The 20,041-nt window shown below is 43.3% G+C and overlaps 1 protein-coding gene across 2 annotated transcripts; it reads right to left on the reverse strand.

Moving 5' to 3' along the window:
- Nucleotides 1–7,807: 7,807 nt before the first annotated feature.
- LOC130927717 (uncharacterized) lies at nucleotides 7,808–19,346 on the reverse strand. Of its 2 annotated transcripts, XM_057853703.1 has the most exons (7): nucleotides 19,229–19,346; nucleotides 18,853–18,974; nucleotides 14,980–15,720; nucleotides 12,054–12,610; nucleotides 11,757–11,926; nucleotides 11,480–11,643; nucleotides 7,814–11,332 (listed from the first exon to the last, which is right to left on the reverse strand). In XM_057853703.1, exons 2-7 carry the CDS (start codon nucleotides 18,856–18,858, stop codon nucleotides 8,861–8,863), a joined length of 4,110 nt encoding a protein of 1,369 aa, XP_057709686.1. In that variant the 5' UTR covers nucleotides 18,859–18,974; nucleotides 19,229–19,346; the 3' UTR covers nucleotides 7,814–8,860. The 2 variants fall into 2 exon arrangements, with proteins under 2 accessions (XP_057709694.1, XP_057709686.1); XM_057853711.1 differs by lacking the exons at nucleotides 18,853–18,974; nucleotides 19,229–19,346 and having other exon boundaries at nucleotides 7,808–11,332; nucleotides 12,902–15,130.
- Nucleotides 19,347–20,041: the final 695 nt, after the last annotated feature.

The raw sequence follows: 20,041 nt of genomic DNA on the forward strand, positions 1-20,041 counted from the left end.
GGATCCCTCGGAATACGGTAAAACTTCAAGTCTCTCCTTCCATCTTCTCTGTTAGTGCAACCAACAGCCACACACGCCTTCACCATTTTGATTATTAATGTTAAGGAGCAGAAAAACACGCCGTAAATAGGAGGAATGTACGTAGCCGTAACAGGTTAACACTATGTTTTGGCGGACAATTGGGCGGTACCATTCAGGAGAGCGGAGTTGTGACGTCACGTGGGTAGGGTCTATAAATGTAAAAGATAAAAATCATTCATGTTTCTTTTTTTAATTCTATGCTATAAATGAATTGATGAATTAATACAATATTCTTAAAAAACTGAAAATACAGAAATGCACATTGGCTATGTCCCAAGGGGACACTCTCATCCTGTAAAAATACACTCAAGATACATTTTTTGACCAATTGATACTGATAAATAACATTTTCAAAAATCAATAAATAATTAAACATTCAAATTGATTAGCTACGTTAACTCGTGAGGACAATATGCCAAACAATTTGACCGTAAAAACAAAAATGAATAGAAAAAAGACAGTGTCATTGGACAGAGCTTCGAGTTGCTTCATGTTGTCTTCCGGGCTGAGGATGTTGTTGTCAAGGAAGTGCATCATTGGCTGTCGCCTTGTAAAACTGCACTGCCCTCTTGGCATGAATACTTCTTTGTGTTCCCGCGGGATTGCGACATTGTTTGAATGGAGACGGAACCATATAAATGCAAACATGAAATTGTCATATTCTTGGAGCGCACCATGTGAACGGCCCATGACAGCAGGGTGGTGAGACGCAGTGGTGCCCCCAGGGGGTGGCCACGGCCACCCCTATAAATTTGTTGGCCACCCCACTGGCCACCCCGCTTGCCAGTATATCGTTAGATTGTTGTAGCATCAGTTATGCATTTCATCCCAAATGCAAATCTGCCAGCACCTGCTTTTCCCCAGTAATTATTTTGTTTTGTTAAATGTACACCTTATTCCTAATATATGCATAACACAATAAAACAGAATTGTTGTGGAACTCAAAATGTTGACTGGACAGTTATGGACAATGCACATTAAATCATTAGTAACATCAAATATTACACAATACACCAAAGTATATCAGTAGCCGTGTCCTTAAGTCTTTCTGATAGTTTTCCCCTGACCTTTTTACTGCAATAATATAATGAAAACCTGAAATTATGGCTTTTAGGGGCAGTTTACATGGCGACTCTGCGACACAAAGACGCAATGACTGAGTAGCGGACTCGCCTCGCGTGCATATGGTGTCGGCGAAGACGAAAAATTCTGAATCCTGCCTCCAAAATGGAAGAATCCGGTTGTGGGGGGCTTCCTCGGCATGCATATCAAAGGCCCTTGCGGCGTGACACCGCGCCGTAACGTCAGCACTCGTACACGTCACGTTGGGCGTGCGCAGTGGTGCTACTAAACATTAAAAACAGCAAATATGGTGGAATGTCAGCTTTGATTTACTGCTTTAAATTAAATATGTTGAACGTTTCAAATTTTTTGCCTTTTTGAACAAAAGAAAAATGACATTGCGTCGAGTGGGCGGGCATATTTTTTTCCGGGCTGAGGGAGCTTGGTGGGGTCAAAGTGCATCATTCTCTGTCGCCCTGTAAATCTGCACTGACCCTAGGGTCTGGCATGAATACTACATCGTTTTCATGCAAAATTGCGACATTGTTCAAATGGAGACGCAAATGCAAATGCAAATTTGAAATTTTTCGTATTCTCGGAGAGTCACCAAGTAAACGGCACCTTAGTTTTGGTGTGCCACCCCAAGATTTTAAGTGGCCCAATCTGGCCACCCCTATGAAAAATTTCTGGAGGCGCCACTGGTGAGATGACTCAGCAGCGGTGGTAAGACTGTAAAGAGACGCTCACAACGATATCGGCCGAAAACAACGTACGTTAATTCTGATTTATAAGGCTATTCGGGTTACATCACAAGCAGAGGAAGGGAACTCGTTTGTAAGGTTACGAACGAGGTCCTTAAAGACCCCCTTAGTCTAATCTATTTGTCATTGTTCTGTCCTAGCTAGACTGCGAGCTAAGCTCAGAAATGACTGTCAGACGTCCGTGTGGTTTTCTCACTTTATTCAGCTGCTCATGACATCCAACACTTGCAGAATGAAACTAAAATAAATCAGTCTCATCGTCAATAACAGGAATTCAAATATGCGTTTAGAAGTAGCTTTTGATACAGCAATAACAAACAATTAGCATGGTAGTTAGTAAGTTAGCGTCCAAAGATCATCAAAGACAATCACATGAACTTGGCCCAAGTATTCGACCACAATTGAAAATGCACAATAAACAGTACAAAAGCGGTTATATACAGTGCCTTGCAAAAGTATTCGGCCCCCTTGAATCTTGCAACCTTTCGCCACATTTCAGGCTTCAAACATAAAGATATGAAATTTAATTTTTTTGTCAAGACTCAACAACAAGTGGGACACAATCGTGAAGTGGAACAACATTTATTGGATAATTTAAACTTTTTTAACAAATAAAAAACTGAAAAGTGGGGCGTGCAATATTATTCGGCCCCTTTACTTTCAGTGCAGCAAACTCACTCCAGAAGTTCAGTGAGGATCTCTGAATGATCCAATGTTGTCCTAAATGACCGATGATGATAAATAGAATCCACCTGTGTGTAATCAAGTCTCCGTATAAATGCACCTGCTCTGTGATAGTCTCAGGGTTCTGTTTAAAGTGCAGAGAGCATTATGAAAACCAAGGAACACACCAGGCAGGTCCGAGGTACTGTTGTGGAGAAGTTTAAAGCCGGATTTGGATACAAAAAGATTTCCCAAGCTTTAAACATTTCAAGGAGCACTGTGCAAGCCATCAGATTGAAATGGAAGGAGCATCAGACCACTGCAAATCTACCAAGACCCAGCCGTCCTTCCAAACTTTCTTCTCAAACAAGGAGAAAACTGATCAGAGATGCAGCCAAGAGGCCCATGATCACTCTGGATGAACTGCAGAGATCTACAGCTGAGGTGGGAGAGTCTGTCCATAGGACAACAATCAGTCGTACACTGCACAAATCTGGCCTTTATGGAAGAGTGGCAAGAAGAAAGCCATTTCTCAAAGATATCCATAAAAAGTCTCGTTTAAAGTTTGCCACAAGCCACCTGGTAGACACACCAAACATGTGGAAGAAGGTGCTCTGGTCAGATGAAACCAAAATTGAACTTTTTGGCCACAATGCAAAACGATATGTTTGGCGTAAAAGCAACACAGCTCATCACCCTGAACACACCATCCCCACTGTCAAACATGGTGGTGGCAGCATCATGGTTTGGGCCTGCTTTTCTTCAGCAGGGACAGGGAAGATGGTTAAGATTGACGGGAAGATGGATTCAGCCAAATACAGGAACATTCTGGAAGAAAACCTGTTGGTATCTGCACAAGACCTGAGACTGGGACGGAGATTTATCTTCCAACAGGACAATGATCCAAAACATAAAGCCAAATCTACAGTGGAATGGTTCATAAATAAACGTATCCAGGTGTTAGAATGGCCAAGTCAAAGTCCAGACCTGAATCCAATGGAGAATCTGTGGAAAGAGCTGAAGACTGCTGTTCACAAACACTCTCCATCCAACCTCACTGAGCTCGAGCTGTTTTGCAAGGAAGAATGGGCAAGAATGTCAGTCTCTCGATGTGCAAAACTGATAGAAACATACCCCAAGCGACTTGCAGCTGTAATTGGAGCAAAAGGTGGCGCTACAAAGTATTAACGCAAGGGGGCCGAATAATATTGCACGCCCCACTTTTCAGTTTTTTATTTGTTAAAAAAGTTTAAATTATCCAATAAATTTTGTTCCACTTCACGATTGTGTCCCACTTGTTGTTGATTCTTGATAAAAAATTAAAATTTTATATCTTTATGTTTGAAGCCTGAAATGTGGCGAAAGGTTGCAAGGTTCAAGGGGGCCGAATACTTTTGCAAGGCACTGTACATCCGTCACCTCCGGATGCTACACAAGCAACAAATGTGTGCGCAGATTGTCCCCTCTTCATTCGGCTGCTTCCTCATATGTGCGTGTGCTGTTACTGCTGTGTGTGGGGTGGCCGGGTGTGTAAATGGTTTTGTGTGCGTAAGTACAACCTGCTCTATGCTCCCTGCACCAAAATAAAAGCATGCATCACAAAACAAAAGTCAACATTTAAAAAAATTAAAATTCAATTCAATTCAATTTTATTTGTATAGCCCTAAATCACAACAACAATGTCTCAAAGGGCTTTACAGAAATGAAGCAACAAAAATGAATAGATACAGTTCAAGTCCTGGGTATCCCCTATCCTTAAGACCCTCCATGCCGGCAAGGAAAAACTCCAAAAACTCCAGAGTCAATTGGGAGAAAAATGAGAAACCTCGGGGAGTACCACAGTCAGGAGAGATCCACTCCCAGGACGGATAGACAGGAACCCCAGAACTGCTAGTGGGAATTAGCAGGCGAAGTTACAGTCCGTAAAAATACAGTGGAATAAAGGAGCAAAACAAAGTAAAACAAAACAGTGACGAGACTCAGGCGTCGTAAAGTTGAAATCATTTAAGTCCTGTACGTCATAACCCGGGGACTACCTGTATTGGATATTTGTGAAAATGAACAGGACCTGCAAAATTGTTTCAACAACATTTTCAAAAGAGGATCAAGGGAAATTGAAGAAGTAAATTGAAATGCTTCTTTTACTGTAAATGCTTCGCAGGAATCTGAATACAGCGGGGCAAATATGTATTTAGTCAACCACTAATTGTGCAAGTTCTCCCACTTGAAAATATAAGAGGGGCCTGTGATTGTTAACATGGGTAAACCTCAACCATGAGAGACAGAATGTGGAAAAAAAAAAAAAAACAGAAAATCACATTGTTTGATTTTTAAAGAATTTATTTGCAAATCATGGTGGAAAATAAGTATGTGATCAATACCAAAAGTTCATCTCAGTACTTTGTTATGTACCCTTTGTTGGCAATAACGGAGGCCAAACATTTTCTGTAACTCTTCACAAGCTTTTCACACACTGTTGCTGGTATTTTGGCCCATTCCTCCATGCAGATTTTCTCTAGAGCAGTGATAGTTTGGGGCTGTCGTTGGGCAAAACGGACTTTCAACTCCCTCCACAGATTTTCTATGAGGTTGAGATCTGGAGACTGGCTAGGCCACTCCAGGACCTTGAAATGCTTCTTACGAAGCCACTCCTTTGTTGCCCTGGCTGTGTGTTTGGGATCATTGTCATGCTGAAAGACCCAGCCACGTCTCATCTTCAATGCCCTTGCTGATGGAAGGAGATTTTCACTCAAAATCTCTCAATACATGGCCCCATTCATTCTTTCCTTTAGTCATCCTGGTCCCTTTGCAGAAAAACAGCCCCAAAGCATGATGTTTCCACCCCCATGCTTCACAGTGGGTATGGTGTTCTTCGGATGCAATTCAGTATTGTTTCTCCTCCAAACACAAGAACCTTTGTTTCTACCAAAAAGTTCTATTTTGGTTTCATCTGACCATGACACATTCTCCCAGTCCTCTTCTGGATCATCCAAATGCTCTCTAGGAAACCGCAGACAGGCCTGGACGTGTACTGGCTTTAGCAGGGGGACACGTCTGGCAGTGCAGGATTTGAATCCCTGGCGGCGCATTGTGTTACTTATAGTAGCCTTTGTTACTGTGGTCCCAGCTCTCTGTAAGTCATTCACTAGGTCCCCCCCATGTGGTTCTGAGATTTTTGCTCACCGTTCTTATCATTTTGACGCCACAGGTTGAAATCTTGCATGGAGCCAGAGATCGAGGGAGATTATCAGTGGTCTTGTATGTCTTCCATTTTCTAATAATTGCTCCCAATAGTTGATTTCTTTACACCATGCGTTTTACCTATTGTTAATTCAGTCTTCCCAGCATAGTGCAGGTCTAAAATTTTGTCTCTGGTGTCCTTCGACAGCTCTTTGGTCTTGGCCATAGTGGAGTTTGGAGTGTGACTGACTGAAGTTGTGGACAGGTGTCTTTTACACCGATAATGAGTTGAAACAGGTGCCATTGATACAGGTAACGAGTGGAGCCTCGTTAGACCTCGTTAGAGGAAGTTAGATCTCTTTGACAGCCAGAAATCTTGCTTGTTTGTAGGTGACCAAATACTTATTTTCCACCATGATTTGCAAATGAATTCTTTAAAAATCAAACAATGTAATTTTCTGAGTCTTTGTTGAAAGCTGTCTTCTCAGAGAATTGTTTACCACAACATGTACAGACAAAAAGCTTTTCTCCAGTGTGTGTAAGCATGTGTCTTGTCACTTGATGCTTCGTACGAAATCTTCTCTCACAAAGTGAGCAGGCAAAAGGCTTTTCTACAGTGTGTGTGCTTATGCGTTTCTTTAATTTCCCTTCTTGCTGAATCTTTTACCACAACATGTGAAGACAAAAGGCTTCTCCCCGGTGTGTGTACGCATGTGTGCTTTAAAAGTGCGTACGACAGTAGAAAAAAAAAGTCTTAAATAGCATTATTATGCAAATTTGAGTAATATTTTCAGCGGGTGCAGATGATGAGAAATTAGTCTTTCAATCTGCCAGGTAGCCACGCCTACCATTATAGGGGGGCCTCCTTCCGCGTGAAGCGCAATCCAACTGTGGCGACTCCTGCACGCAACGTTGATGCCCGGAGTCAAAGTTTAGGGTCAAGGTTCAAAGGTCTGGAGCGATGCAGCCTCTATCTTCAAATCGAGAAATGTTGACTGATTTTTGTCATTCTGCCCTACAGTTAAAGACGCCTTCTCTGATTGGTCATCAGTCCAGACTGTGGGGTGGCACCCCAACCCTGCTCCGATTGGTCAGTCCTTCTGGTCTGCAATCTGTGACTGAACCCACTCAGATTGAGCATCCCCTTTAGGGTGGCAGCCGTGAGTTTGTAAAACAGTTTATGAATGAGTTGAAAGTATTTAAACAATGAGCACTAATTCCGCTTGCGTACTGCACTGCAGGCCCAGTTTGAATTTTGGAATAGGCTTTGTCATTTAATTAGTACAATATTTAAAAATAGCAACTCCCTATCAGTGCATCACACAATGAATTAATGTCAATGCATAAATAAATAACTTATGCTAGAAGTACCTAAAAATACATTCAAACTAGGCAGTGTACAAAGGAGGTAGAGTGTTGATGTTGAAATAAATAGAAAGATAGCCGTCTCCTGAACTAGGCTAATAGCAAACTACAATATGCAAGTGTTTATCAGATATACATAGAAGTGTTGAGAAACCAATGTTACTTTAGTCCCTTAGTCTCCCTGAGTAAATGCATTCATCAAATCAATGAATCTCCAATTAAATGTGGAGAAGAAATAAGTGATAATTTTTGGGCCAAAAAAGGAAAGATCAAAGATTAGCAGGCACCCTTGAACAATGTCACTTACAGCTACAAATCAAGTCAGAAACCTTGGCGTAATTATTGACTCAGACCTAAAATTTGATGGCCATCTAAAGTCCGTCACTAAAACTGCTTATTACCACCTACAAAATATAGCCTGAATTAAGGGGCTTCCAACTCAACAAGACATGGAAAAACTTATTCATGCATTCATTTTCAGCAGACTGGACTAATGCAATGGTATATTTACAGGTCTTGATAAAAAATCAGCCAGGAAGCTGCAGCTAGTACAGAATGCTGCAGCCAGAGTCCTCACAAATACAAGGAAACTGGACCACATTTCACCGGTTTTGAAATCGTTACACTGGCTTCCAGTGAGTCAAAGGATAGACTACAAAATACTACTGCTTGTCTACAAAACACAATGGCCTTGGACCAAAATACATGCTTGATTTGTTAGATTCCTATGAAAAATCTAGACTCCTAAGGTCGTCTGGAACCGGTCTCCTGTATGTTCCATGAACAAGAACCAAGCAGGGTAATGCTCCTCAATTCTGGAACAACTTACCTGATGGTCTGAAGTATGTTCAAACTGTTCGCTCCATTAAATCAGGGCTAAAATCGCTTTTGTTTAACACTGCATATCCATAACTGTCTATGTATGTCAATCTATTTGCTTTCTATTCCTCTTGTGCTTATCTCCAATGCTGATTTCAATTATTAGCAGTAGTAGTAGTATGTTTTTTTTTTTTATATTGTATTCGTGATTAAATGCGATTTTTATGTATAATTTTATTTCCTATTTCGATTCTTTTTTACGTTGTATTGATTTTAATGTGATTTTTATTATTTTCATGTGATGTAAAGCACTTTGAATTGCCTTGTGTTGAATTGTGCTATATAAATAAATTTGCCTTGCCTTTAGAAATAAGTCACTAGGTTTTAAATTTTCCTTCAGGGTGTCATTCTGCCCAGCAGGTAACAAGTAACTATGGGTGGTCTTGGCATCCTTCCAGTCTGCAGGGTGGTTGAGCATCTGTTCAGAGGCTGCGGGAGGGCAGGACCAAATGTTCGACGATGTTTTCTTCAAGTAGCGTCGCAGTCCGAAGCGCAGCATTATAGGATTTCTTCATTACTGTGTTTTAGCTGCTCTTAGCCCCCCCCAACTTGCAGTTAAGGGCATTTGGATTTTTTAAAATGTCTGTTTTCTTTAAATGTATTTATTATACTCAACTGAAATTCCAGCCTTTTTTTCTTGTATTTAATTACATAAAGGAGATATAGTAGACAGTAAAAGTTAAGCAACCTTTATTGAGTCTTAAATAAGTTTCATGATAAGCAAGTTTTTGCAGGTATTGTTGAGAAATAAGGATTTGGTTTTAAATCTTCCTTCTGCACTCATTGAGTAAGTGCACAATATACAGGACTGGGGGCAGGGGGGAGTGTGTAAAATAAGGTAGCTGAGACATGAAGTACGTATCAATGTTTTATTTCAAAAGGTCATCAACTGCGCCCTTAAAATTGACAAAATTTGCAAAGGACCTGCCAGAAAGTCCTTTGGACGTGGAGGCCCTGGCCGTTTCACAGTATGTCTTTTTTTTATATTTTTTGTGGCCCTGTGTGGATTGACCACACAGGGCACAGTTGTAGTATTTCACACTGTTGACAGCAAAAGCAGGTTTGTTATTGGCGAGCCGTTTGTAGTAAGTGGATCTGGCGGGACCCTGTGGGGCGCCAGACAGATGCGCAGTGTCAGTAGTCTGTGAAGCGGTGGGGGCGGCTGTGGAGTTGGGAGGTGGCACGTGACCGTGTACCGCAAGCGGCGCCGAAGGTACAACAACGAGAGTCTGCGAAGGAGGGGTGGTGACAGTATAGTGGGGAGGCACCACGGCGAAGCCGCCTGCAAGCGGCGTAGAAGGGAACGTGGAGGGGCGGGGCGCTATAGGTAAATTTATGTACCTGCGCTTGAGCTGCCGTGTCCCGGCCATGGAGGGCACGACGTTAAAACAGACCTGGGGCCGGTCAGTTTGGGGCCTGATGTCGGGGAGCTCCAGAGCGGGGGGCAGACTGGTGTCAGACAAGCTCTGTGGCCGTTGGAGGACAGAAAGGCCTTGGTCTGTCACTTTGTTGGCTGACATGGCTTCTTGTCTCCTAATGAAATCGCTGACGCACTTGCTGTTCACCTTCAGGAAGGGAATGCCGAGTTTTTTGAGCACAAGGTCATCCACCGTCACCCGCTGCTGGGCGCGCTGGTACATCCGGGTGACAGCTTGCCTGACGGGGCTCCCTTGTCTTGCGGCGCCACAGCCTGGGTGGAGCCACAACTGCTTGATGACGCAATACATCAGGCGGTTCTTTCGCGAGTCCAGCAGGTGGGCAGGCGAATAGCGCTTAGACAACTTGAGTTTCTGGACCAAAGAAGCGCTGGCTGGGTCGCCGTTGGTGAGGCCGAATAGGGAGTGTCCCCAGCGAGATGCGTAGAGGCTGTCGAACTCTTGTATCTGGCGATCATGGAGGTCCAGCTGGTTCCACGCAGCCAAGACCCGCTGCCTGACTGAATCGGTGAGACTCAACTTCCCCTCCTCCAAGGCAATCTCCACCAGCACCCTGCTCAGTGTCTCGACGTGCTGGTAGCCGGGCAGATGGTGAAGGCTGCACACATCCTCGGCGCAGGGATCCAGCTCCGAGGCCACGGCCCGCTCAGTCAGCTGCAGCAGCTGACCGAGCGGGGCCGACCCTTGAGTCTCGCGGTCGCTGTTGTAACCGGCATCGTCGTCCTCCTCGATAGCCTCCTCCTTTTTCTCCTCCTCCTCCGACTCGTCATCGTGGTCCTCCGTGGCCAGGATGGTGGCGCTGGCCTTGGAGTAGTGCTCCCTGACGTTGAACTCGTCCGTGGACTGGGCCAACAGGTACTCCAAGCCCAGTCGCTCATCATGGGTGGGAACAGGGAGCCGGTGATTGACCTCCTCTATCCGATGGAAAAACTCCTGGCACCTCTTGTTTATGCGGTGGATCAGGGGAGTTGAGTACAAGCGGTGAACTCGCCCCTTCTGGCCTTTGATGTTACACGCCTCTCGGTCTGCGTTCCAGCGTGCGATGCCGCTCAGCAGGTAAACCTGAAAAGGTACGGCCCCGCAGTGAGGACCCGGGATCATTCCGGGGATGAAGGCGTGGAACCCCTCCAGGCTGTTGCTGCTCCTCACGCAACGGTAGCGGGGCAGTCTCACACCATTGCGGATGGCGTAGCCCACTACGGTGTACATGTCACGGCCCGGTGGGTCCTGCAGACATTCTAGGTGCTTCTGCTGGTTGTCCCAGACGTGGTCGATGGCGGCAGCGTCTTTGAAAAGGTGGATCTGGTTCTCATCCTTCCCCGCCGGCCCCTTCAAGATGTCTATGGCACGTTGCACACGTCTGAAGGTCTCCTGCGCGCCGACTGTTATCCTCCGCACGTAGTGCTTGAGGTGGTCTTTTCGGAGCAGCTTTTCCACCACCTCGATGTCCGTCAATGTCCTGTAGCCGGTGTGATGGCCGGCGCGCTCTGACTCGACGAGTAGAGCCATGTCGTCCTTGTTGTATGCGAAGACCGCGGCGGAGAGAGCCGATTTGAAGAGGCTGTACTTGGCGTGGTGGTTCGTCAGGAGTGCCGCGTCGAAACTGTGGATCCAATAGAAGGCGTCGAGGCGGACGATCATCCCACTGTCCGCCCAACTGTCAAAGAGCTGTCCTACGGCAGACAGGCCGCGGCTACGGCAGCAGCCGCGATCGACGTACATGAGCTCGGGGGCTGCCTCCCCAGCTTTCTGATAGCGATCCATGAGACCCAGCGCCATCGGCCGCAACATGGTCAGGGACTCCGCGCAAGTGAGGACTGACGTGAGGATCTGTCCTTGCTCGTTCCCCACGTTGGTGCACCAAGCCGCCGTGCCTTTTCCCTCTCCTGATAGTTTCTTACAGATCTGGTGGAAAAGAGTGGTTAAGTGGGTAAGAGTCAAAAACAGAAAACAGTTGCAATGGTGTTGTGGATCCTCATTGCATGTGAACCACCATCAGACAAAGGCTCGCGCCAATAAACATAACTCTGTACATGAAGAGTAATACGTTACCTTTCTTGTGGAGTCGAATTTTAGCACTTGACCAAACGTGGACATAATTTGGGTTCGGTAGTCCTCGATCTTGTCGAGCTGTGAGATAAGAAAGACCTTCCTTAGAAGTTTGGGAGGTGGCAGCTTTCTTCGTGGCGGCTGGAATTCCTGGGCGCCCATCGATCCTGCAAAGAGGGAAACTGAGAAGATTAGAGCTATAGATAGATAGGGACGGAGGGAGTTGTGTATGTCTGTCCGTTTTTTTGTAGTTGTAACATTTCAACGGAATTGCACTTACTTACAATCCCGCCCGCTTTGCTGATTTGGGTGAGGAGGGTGGTGTAGAGATCTAGCCTGTGCAGGTACTCCGCACTGTGCCTCTCCAGAATTTGCCTATGGAGCTTTGTCATGGTGTTCCCCTCCGCACAGTCCTCTATCAAGGACAGGACTTGCTTGTCCACACCGCATCTGATGATATCAGAGAAATTTAGAAAACATCAGTAATATGCCTTTTGAATCTGGTGGTCTGTTGTGTGGCGTGTAGCAATGCACTAACAGCACATTTGAATATACTGTATATCAACATTTTACTCACTGCGGAGCCAAGACTGCCGGGAATATTTCACGGTGGCCGGGAGAGAGCTGGGACAATATGTCATTGTCCCATGACAGGAATCGGCCGATGGAATGCTCCTCAGAGTCTTGGGCTGCTTTCCTGCAGGCGTTGCAGGCCAGCACCTCGGTCAGCATGGAGTACCATCCGGAGAGGTCACAGATTTGCCGCACCGTCTTGGAGTACCCGCAGTGGGACAAAAAGACGTCTTTTAATTCGCGTGCGGGACAGTCTTTTCGCGGACAGCGTACACTGTAACCCCACACGCCCACAGGCCTCCAGAAAAACACACGGCTGCGGAAGAAGGAGTCCGCCAAAAGTACGCCTCCTGCTCTGGCTACGCCAGGTGGCTCAGGGGGGTAAAACCACATGTCATTTTTGAGGAAACGCCACCTCTTTGTCACCCCACGTCTGTACACGTAGGTGACCTCTTTTTCAAACAAGCCTTTTTCACTGTCCTCCTTCAGCCACTTTATGTCCGCAGCGGGTAGCCCATGAGGTTCAGATTCCCAATTTTTTTGCCATCCTTCCAATTCGATCTGGTGGGCACAAATAAGTACAACATGTTTACGCACACACACTTAAATAAAAAAAAAGTTTGATCAGATATCCGTCCTTCGCCTTAGTAACGAGTTTGTCTCTGTATCGAACTGGCAAGTTTTCCTTTTTTTCCATCTTTGGCATTCGTAGTTGAATTGTATATGCCGTTTGAAGTTTAAATGTCCCACGATCCAGACCTGCTTCCAACATGGCTGCGCTGTTGTCAAATTGTACGAAATCTCTCAAAATCCCTAATTGCTGTGACGTAAACGCTCAAGCCTAATACTTACCTGTTCAGCTTGAAGGGGGAGCGTGGGTCTTTTCGCCGATTGCGTCTTTTGGGCCAATCACAGGCGCGTCGTAGAGTCCACAGTTCTAGGCGAGGAGAGCCGACTGGCCGCGGCCGAAAAAAGGAGGCGGGCCGTGGTCTACATTTTGGCCAACTGCGATGTCGGATTTTCTACAGCAAAAGCAGGAGGCGGGCCGCGGTCTACATTTCGGGGCCAATCACAGGCGTGTCTTAGAGTCTACAGTTCTAGGCGAGGAGAGCCGATTGGTCGCGGCCGAAAAAAAGGCGGGGAGCGGTCTACATTTCGGGGCCAATCACAGGCACGTCGTAGAATCTACAGTTGCAAGCTTCGAGCGCCGACTTCTGCGAACTGAGCAGTGTGGAAGGAACAGCGCAGCATGAAAGAAGTAAATGCTAATTGTCATTCTTCCACACATCGCTTGATACATAAAATTAGCAATGCAATGGTATGGCCGCTGATAACCGATTCTTACTCTCGCAATAGCCGAATCCTTGTTCTGCTATCGATACATTTCAGGTTTACTTGCAATTTACTATCGATTGGTTAGTTTGCTATCGATAACGCCGTATCGCTCACCTGTAAAACCGGATATCTGGTCGTATCGGTTTATCGTTCTCAAGCTTAGTATATGGCGGAAAACACAGACAAGGCTGAAAAAAGCAGTTTCTGCTTTTGCACCCCTCTTTAAAATAAACTGCTGTTTTTTAAGCCAAAAAAACTGTTGGGTGTTTGATAGAACAATATGTATATATGCTGCCATAGCAGATTCATGGCGAATCAAGTCCCCGAACTATTTTTAATTTGTCCGTTTTACGCTGGAAACCCCCGTTTACAGACGTCCTGCAACCGCTTCTGTTTCAACATAGCCATAAAAAGAAGGTAAGTAATCATATTTATTATCTGAAATGTCTGTCATTTTTAGCTTTGAATAATTAATTCATGTCTAATATTTCGGTAAAAAAAAAAAACGACTTTAAAATATTATTCACTCGCATATTTTAAACTTTTGAAAATTAGCGTCTAAAAAAGTCACGGATATCTACCTCGTAACTATCGCTTAATTGTATTTTTTTTTATCACTGTCACATTTTCCCCAATATTTTAGATGACAAATAATCCGATCCAAACAAAGAAAAATCGGAAAAAATCGTTTAAAAGGGTAAATATATGAAAAAGAACATCTCGACCACTCCTTGATGTCTGCGATTTCTGCATCGCGACGCTTGCTTTATGACCATGTTTCACTCATAAAATCCCCCCAAATCCGGCGTTGGCCTTTCACATATGTGCCTTCACACTTGGTGATACACACTACATGGGACTTTTTGGATCGAAACAAGGTAAGTACACGATAATATCTCATTAAAATCGTGGCGTCTTTAATTCTGCTCTTGTGTGCTCTCGCCTCCAGTTAGGGTTTTGCTGTTTATTAAAAAAACATGTTTTAAAGGCCCTCCTTTTCAAAATCTTTCTTCCCCCAGAAAATTGAGATTTTAAGCTTTCCAATGATGTATCACACGTGCATATCGGACAATTTTGAAATTTGGCCAAATTGGGGGTCTCGGAGCGGAACTTCAAGTCACCTGAATGTTTTCCGCCATATATATTGGAGAGTTGAGAAAAAGAACAGCACCTGAAAAATCTTTTCAAAACCTTTTTCAAAAGAGGCTCAAGGGAAACTGAATAATGAAATTGAAGGGATTTTTCTACTGTAAATGTGTGGCATGAATCAGAATATTTTGTCACACGCTGCAATTCCAAGGTTTTTACTCAGTGTGGCTTCTTACGTGCGTTACCAAATTTCCTTTCTGAGCGAATCTTTCACCACAAAGTGAGCATGCAAAAGGCTTTTCTCCGGTGTGTGTACGCTTATGCTTTTCTAAATCTTTCTTTTGAACGAATCTTTTATCGCAAAGTGTGCAGGCGAAAGGCTTCTCTCCAGTGTGTCTGATTGTGTGTCTGTTTAAATTTCCCCTATGGGTGAATCGTTTGCCACAAGATATGCAGGGAAAAGGCTTTTCTCCAGTGTGTGTTTTTGTGTGTGACACTAAATGTACCTTCTGAGCGAATCTTTTATCGCAAAGTGTGCAGGCGAAAAGCTTCTCTCCACTGTGTCTGCTTGTGTGTTTGTTTAAACCTCCCTTCTCGATGAATTTTTTACCACAAAGTGTGCAGGCAAAAGGCTTCTCTCCAGCGTGGCTTCTTGTGTGTGATACTAAACGTCTCTTCTGAGTGAATCTTTTACCACAAAGTGTACAGGCAAATGGCTTCTCTCCAGTGTGGTTTCTTGTGTGCGATACTAAATGTCCCTTCCGAGTAAATCTTTTACCACAAAGTGTGCAGGCAAAAGGTTTCCCAACCGTGCATTCTTTTGCATCTGTTTTCAATGAGGACTTGTCTAAGGATTTTGAAGCATTTTGGTCAAAGTCATCATCCTCCTCATCAGTATTAAAGTCAGATGAGTGTGACGTTATGTCGTCACTGTCCGAAAGCGGAGCTAAGAGTCCGTTCGGTTGCGATTGTCCCTGCCCTTTTGTTGTCAGGTGCTGAAATGAACTGTCACTCCAAGGTTTGGCTGCTCCGCTCTCATCACTTGGACCTTCGTCTTCTTCGCTCTTTATAGTTGCACTCATTGGAAACTTGAGGATTTCAACTTCCTGTTTTTCTTCTTTAATGTCAGGGGATTCTGGCTCCGCCTCCTGTTTGATCCACGGCATGTCAGACTCCTCCTCCTGTTTCACGTGGAGGGGATCGTGCCTCTCAGGGTGAAGATCTTCTACAGTGACATCTGTTGGACACTGGGTGGAAAAAAAAAAAAAAAATCATTTGATTTGCTGACGTCGGAGAAATTTAGAGAAAAACTGGTAGTCCCCGGGTTACGACATCCCCGACTGATGCGATTTCAACTTCACGGCGCTGGAGTCTGCAGTGTTTTTTTTTTTTTTTTTTATAATGCTGACTTTTATTTTGAGAAGCATGCTTTTATTTTGGCGTAAGAAACGTAGGGCAGGTAGCACTTCCGCACGCGAGACTTTCAAAACTTCAGAGCGCATTTACACACGAAGAACGTATTTGCTCGCCCTAGGGTGAGCGCATGCATACACACAAGGAGGCCGAGTGTGAGAGAGGAAAGACCCTGCGCGCACATTTGTTACTTTCGAAGCATCCAGAGCCAACATCATTTGTAGTGTTTTTTTGTGCTTTTTCCATTTGTGGTTGAATACTTGTTGATGCGTTGTTTTTTTTAAATGATGTGCGGACGCTAACTGATACATGCTAATTGTTTGTGTTCATTGTTATTGCTGTATCAGCAGCAATTTATCAACTGAAATTTTAATTGCCGTTATTGACGATGAAACTGAACTGGTCTTCGTGATGCTCTCTGCACTTCATTCTGCAAGTGTTGATGTCATGAGCAGCTGAATAAAGTCAGAAAACCACACGGACCTATCTCCAACATCTTGGCGAGGGCAGTACAATGGCGTATTACGTGTTTTTGGATAGTTATTTCGAGATATAGGCGGTAGTTAAAGGGTTAGTTCTAGTACTGCATCGATTAATCGATTAACTCGAGTATTAGATTAGGAAAAAGGATTCGAATTAAATTTAGCTGCTTCGAGTATTCGTTTAATTAAAGTGCCGTTGAAAAGGTTTATTTTGAATGTGTTTGCATTTAGTTTTATTGATTTGGGTGGATACACCGTCTTCTAGTCTGCCTCATTTCACATGGCTGAATCCAGCTGCTCCATGTTAAGACCGACATAAACCAAGTTTTTGTTTGAGCTAATGTTTTTTTCAATGCATTCGTAATGTAATTTATAGGTTTATTTAGCCTTTTTTTTTGGGCTGGAATATGCGTCTGAAGAATTGTTAAGAGCATTGTATTTAAAAAAAAAAAAAAAAAAACTTATAATTTTATAGCATTTAAGCTAGTGAACTTTTGCTATGTAAGTTAGCCATTGTTCTTTTGTTGTACATATTCTTTTTTTTTTTTTTGTTAATACCATTCGAGGCTCAGCTCAGGTATTTAAAATTTTCATGTTCCCTATCCGATTACTCAATTATTCGAACTAACTAGTTCATCGATTAATTGACGACTAAAATAATCGATAGTTGCAGCTTTACTTACAATTTAGACTAACTTAAAACTAAAACTTAAAAATAGCTTGACATAAATGGAAATTCAGTTGAAACACATTGGAAAAACACCTAACTTTTAAGTAATTTGTGTTATTATGCTTAATGACATTTTCAGGTAGGAAATAAGATTTCTTTTTATTAGATCTAGAAGCTTTTTGAGTAAAAGCCATTAAATTTTTTTTTTTTTCTTAGTCACTTTTGAGATGCAACTATTTGCTGTTTTCAACAATGTACATCTCAAAAAAAAGACATTGTCTGAATATGGTTCAATATTAGGTGAAATATCTCGTTTTTTCGTGTATATTTAATAATTGCTCTTTACCTAAAAAAATATATGTTCTATCCGATCATTCGATAGAATTTTCAGTCGAATACTCGATTACTAAAATATTCCATAGCTGCAGCCCTAGTTAATTCCGACTTAAGCAGAAATTTGGGTTACCGTAATTTCCCAAATATAAGGCGCACCCGTGTATAACGCGCACCCCCAATTTACCTGCAAAATCCAGGGAAAATTCTTATACCCGTGTATAACGCGCACCCTAATTTTAGCACCAATAAATATGGTAGAATACAAGAAAACAGCTTGTGTAGAAATACAGAAATGTCATTTTAATTTCACAAATTATAAACAGACATAACACAGCACAAGCATAGCACAGTGATAATTACCGTTCCGGTAGTGCAAAACATTACTGTAACAACCTTTAACAACTTCTCCAACTTAAGAGAACCCGTGAGAAAACAAACAGCCATATCTGTATTATACATGAACATCTAAAGCATTCTTATAAGTGCTTTTCTGCCCCTACCAATTGCTTTTGCTGATGACTTTGCTTGTTCCAGCTGCTTCTTCATTCGTTTCCAATTTCGCACACTCGATTCTCCGACGTCATACCGTCTTGCCGCTTCACGAATTCCAGCTTCCTCAGATACGGAAATTACTTTCCTTTTGAAGGCTGCCGTGTAGCTTGCTCATTTCATCATCATGAAATACTGCAAATGTATCTTCCTTGGAATTATACTGTAAAATTAAAGTGACGACTGAAGTGGCAAAACGAAAGGAGCTCATAACAGTGCAGACGAAACGAACTCACGGAAGTCATTCGACCAATCAGAGTGAAGTATCACCAAAACAAACGGTGACGTAATATACCGTAATAGCGGCAACAGATCACCGTATGCGTTATCTTCAACACAACATGGCCGTGTCAATAAAGAAAAAGTCTTAAAATATACATATTTATATGTATTTATTTCTGTTTCCATCCACATACCCGTGTATAATGCGCACCCTCGATTTTACAAGTGGATTTGGGGGGAAAAAGTGCGCCTTATTTTCGGGAAATTACGGTACATCTCCAGTGTAGGAATGGAACTGTTCCTAACCCGGGGACTGGGGGGTTGTTGTGAAAATCCCAAGGCGAACATGGCGCTCCTCGGGCGGACACGTGAGAACCGGAGAAGACAGGGGGTCGCTGCGTGAGCCCTGCCAAAAAAAAATGGCGCACAGCTCTTCATAGCTCTGTGCTCTTGTGTGGTTCAAAAATACTGCACACACTCTGAAAATAAGAATGCAATGGTGCAATGGAGTGGATGTGCAAATACACTTTATTCTAGAACAGCAAAAAGTATGTTGCCCGAGGTCACATGCGCCACCCACTGCATCGCTCTGCGCCCCTCTGGGGGGCGCGCTCCACTATTTGAGAAATACTTCCCGACATTAACGATCACATCAAACCAAGTCTAATATTGCATGAGAAATAAAACAACTAATGTCATGATCTAACCTTCATTTTCTTTTGTTTTTCAGTTGTTCGTCGTGAGCTGGAAATCCTCTCCTCATTTTCCACGTTCTACTCTTTGATGTTAGGGATTGCGTTGGCCTCCAGTCAGTAGCAATTTGTCACATCTTCAAGACAAATCGAGAAGCGTCTTATACAATGCAATGTAATCACTCTCATGTTAACCGATCTACTTTTTCTTAAAAGAAACTTTACAAATCCGAAGTGGCGTTAAGCCAAAGCAATCGGAATGCGTTAGCGGCTTTTAGCTAGCAAGCTAGACTAAGTTCGGTAAGTCTGCGAAGCTTCAACATACAGCAAATCGATTACACTATGCTTTAATATATTTTCTAGTCCACTAAATTCTTACTTCGGTACTTACCCAATGAAAATGCTTTGAAGGAGGTCATTTGTTTTGGAGAATGGAACACGAAAGACAGGCAAGCCCCGGATGGGTACAAAGAGGTTGCGTCGTGTGAACTGGAAGTAGAAATGTTCAGGTGCTGAAACTTCAGTGTAATATGTTGAAGCGTTTGGAGGTTTCATCACAACTTCACATCCTTGGACTCCAAAAATGTTGAATAAGGATGATAAACATTTCCAAATTTGAGTCATAACTATCAAGAATTCAATTTTGAAGTCTCAGAATTTAAATATTTCGTAAACTTATACACCGACTTTCTGAATTTACTGGAGTGCTTCCGCTGCACTTCTTCCATCAAGGAACATTACAATGAACTCGCTTCATTTTTAACTATTGAAGCTTCTCAGGCTCATTTAATTTAGCTTTTTTTCTCTCTGCTAACCATTCCTGAAGTACGAAAGAAGAAGAGCGCAAGGAAGAATTACACCGAGTTATACATATATATGGCGGAAAACACTCAGATGACTTGAAGTTCCGCTCTGAGATCCTTAATTTGGCCAACTTTCAAAACTTTTCGAAATGCATGTGCATCATTGGAAAGCTTAAAATCTCAATTTTCTGGGGGAAAAAAATTTTTGAACAGGAAGGGCATTTTTGAAACAAACAAAAAAATTAACAGCAAAACCCTAATTGGAGGCGAGAGCACGCGAGAGCAGAATTAAAGACGCCACGATTTTAACGAGTTATTATCGCGTACTTACCTTGTTTCGATCCAAAAACTCCACATAGCATGTATCACCGAGTGTCAAGACAGATGTGAATGGCCACAGC

The sequence above is a fragment of the Corythoichthys intestinalis genome, chromosome 1 (assembly GCF_030265065.1).
Source record: "Corythoichthys intestinalis isolate RoL2023-P3 chromosome 1, ASM3026506v1, whole genome shotgun sequence".
Classification (NCBI taxonomy): Eukaryota; Metazoa; Chordata; class Actinopteri; order Syngnathiformes; family Syngnathidae; genus Corythoichthys; species Corythoichthys intestinalis.

Bases quoted from the DNA above. Each gene is read 5' to 3' on its own strand.
- LOC130927717 (XM_057853703.1), bottom strand. The intron at 11,927-12,053 runs GTGAGTAAAATG...TGATATCATCAG, and splicing joins CCGGCAGTCTTGGCTCCGCA to ATGCGGTGTGGACAAGCAAG. The intron at 11,333-11,479 runs GTAACGTATTAC...CTTTTCCACCAG, and splicing joins AATTCGACTCCACAAGAAAG to ATCTGTAAGAAACTATCAGG.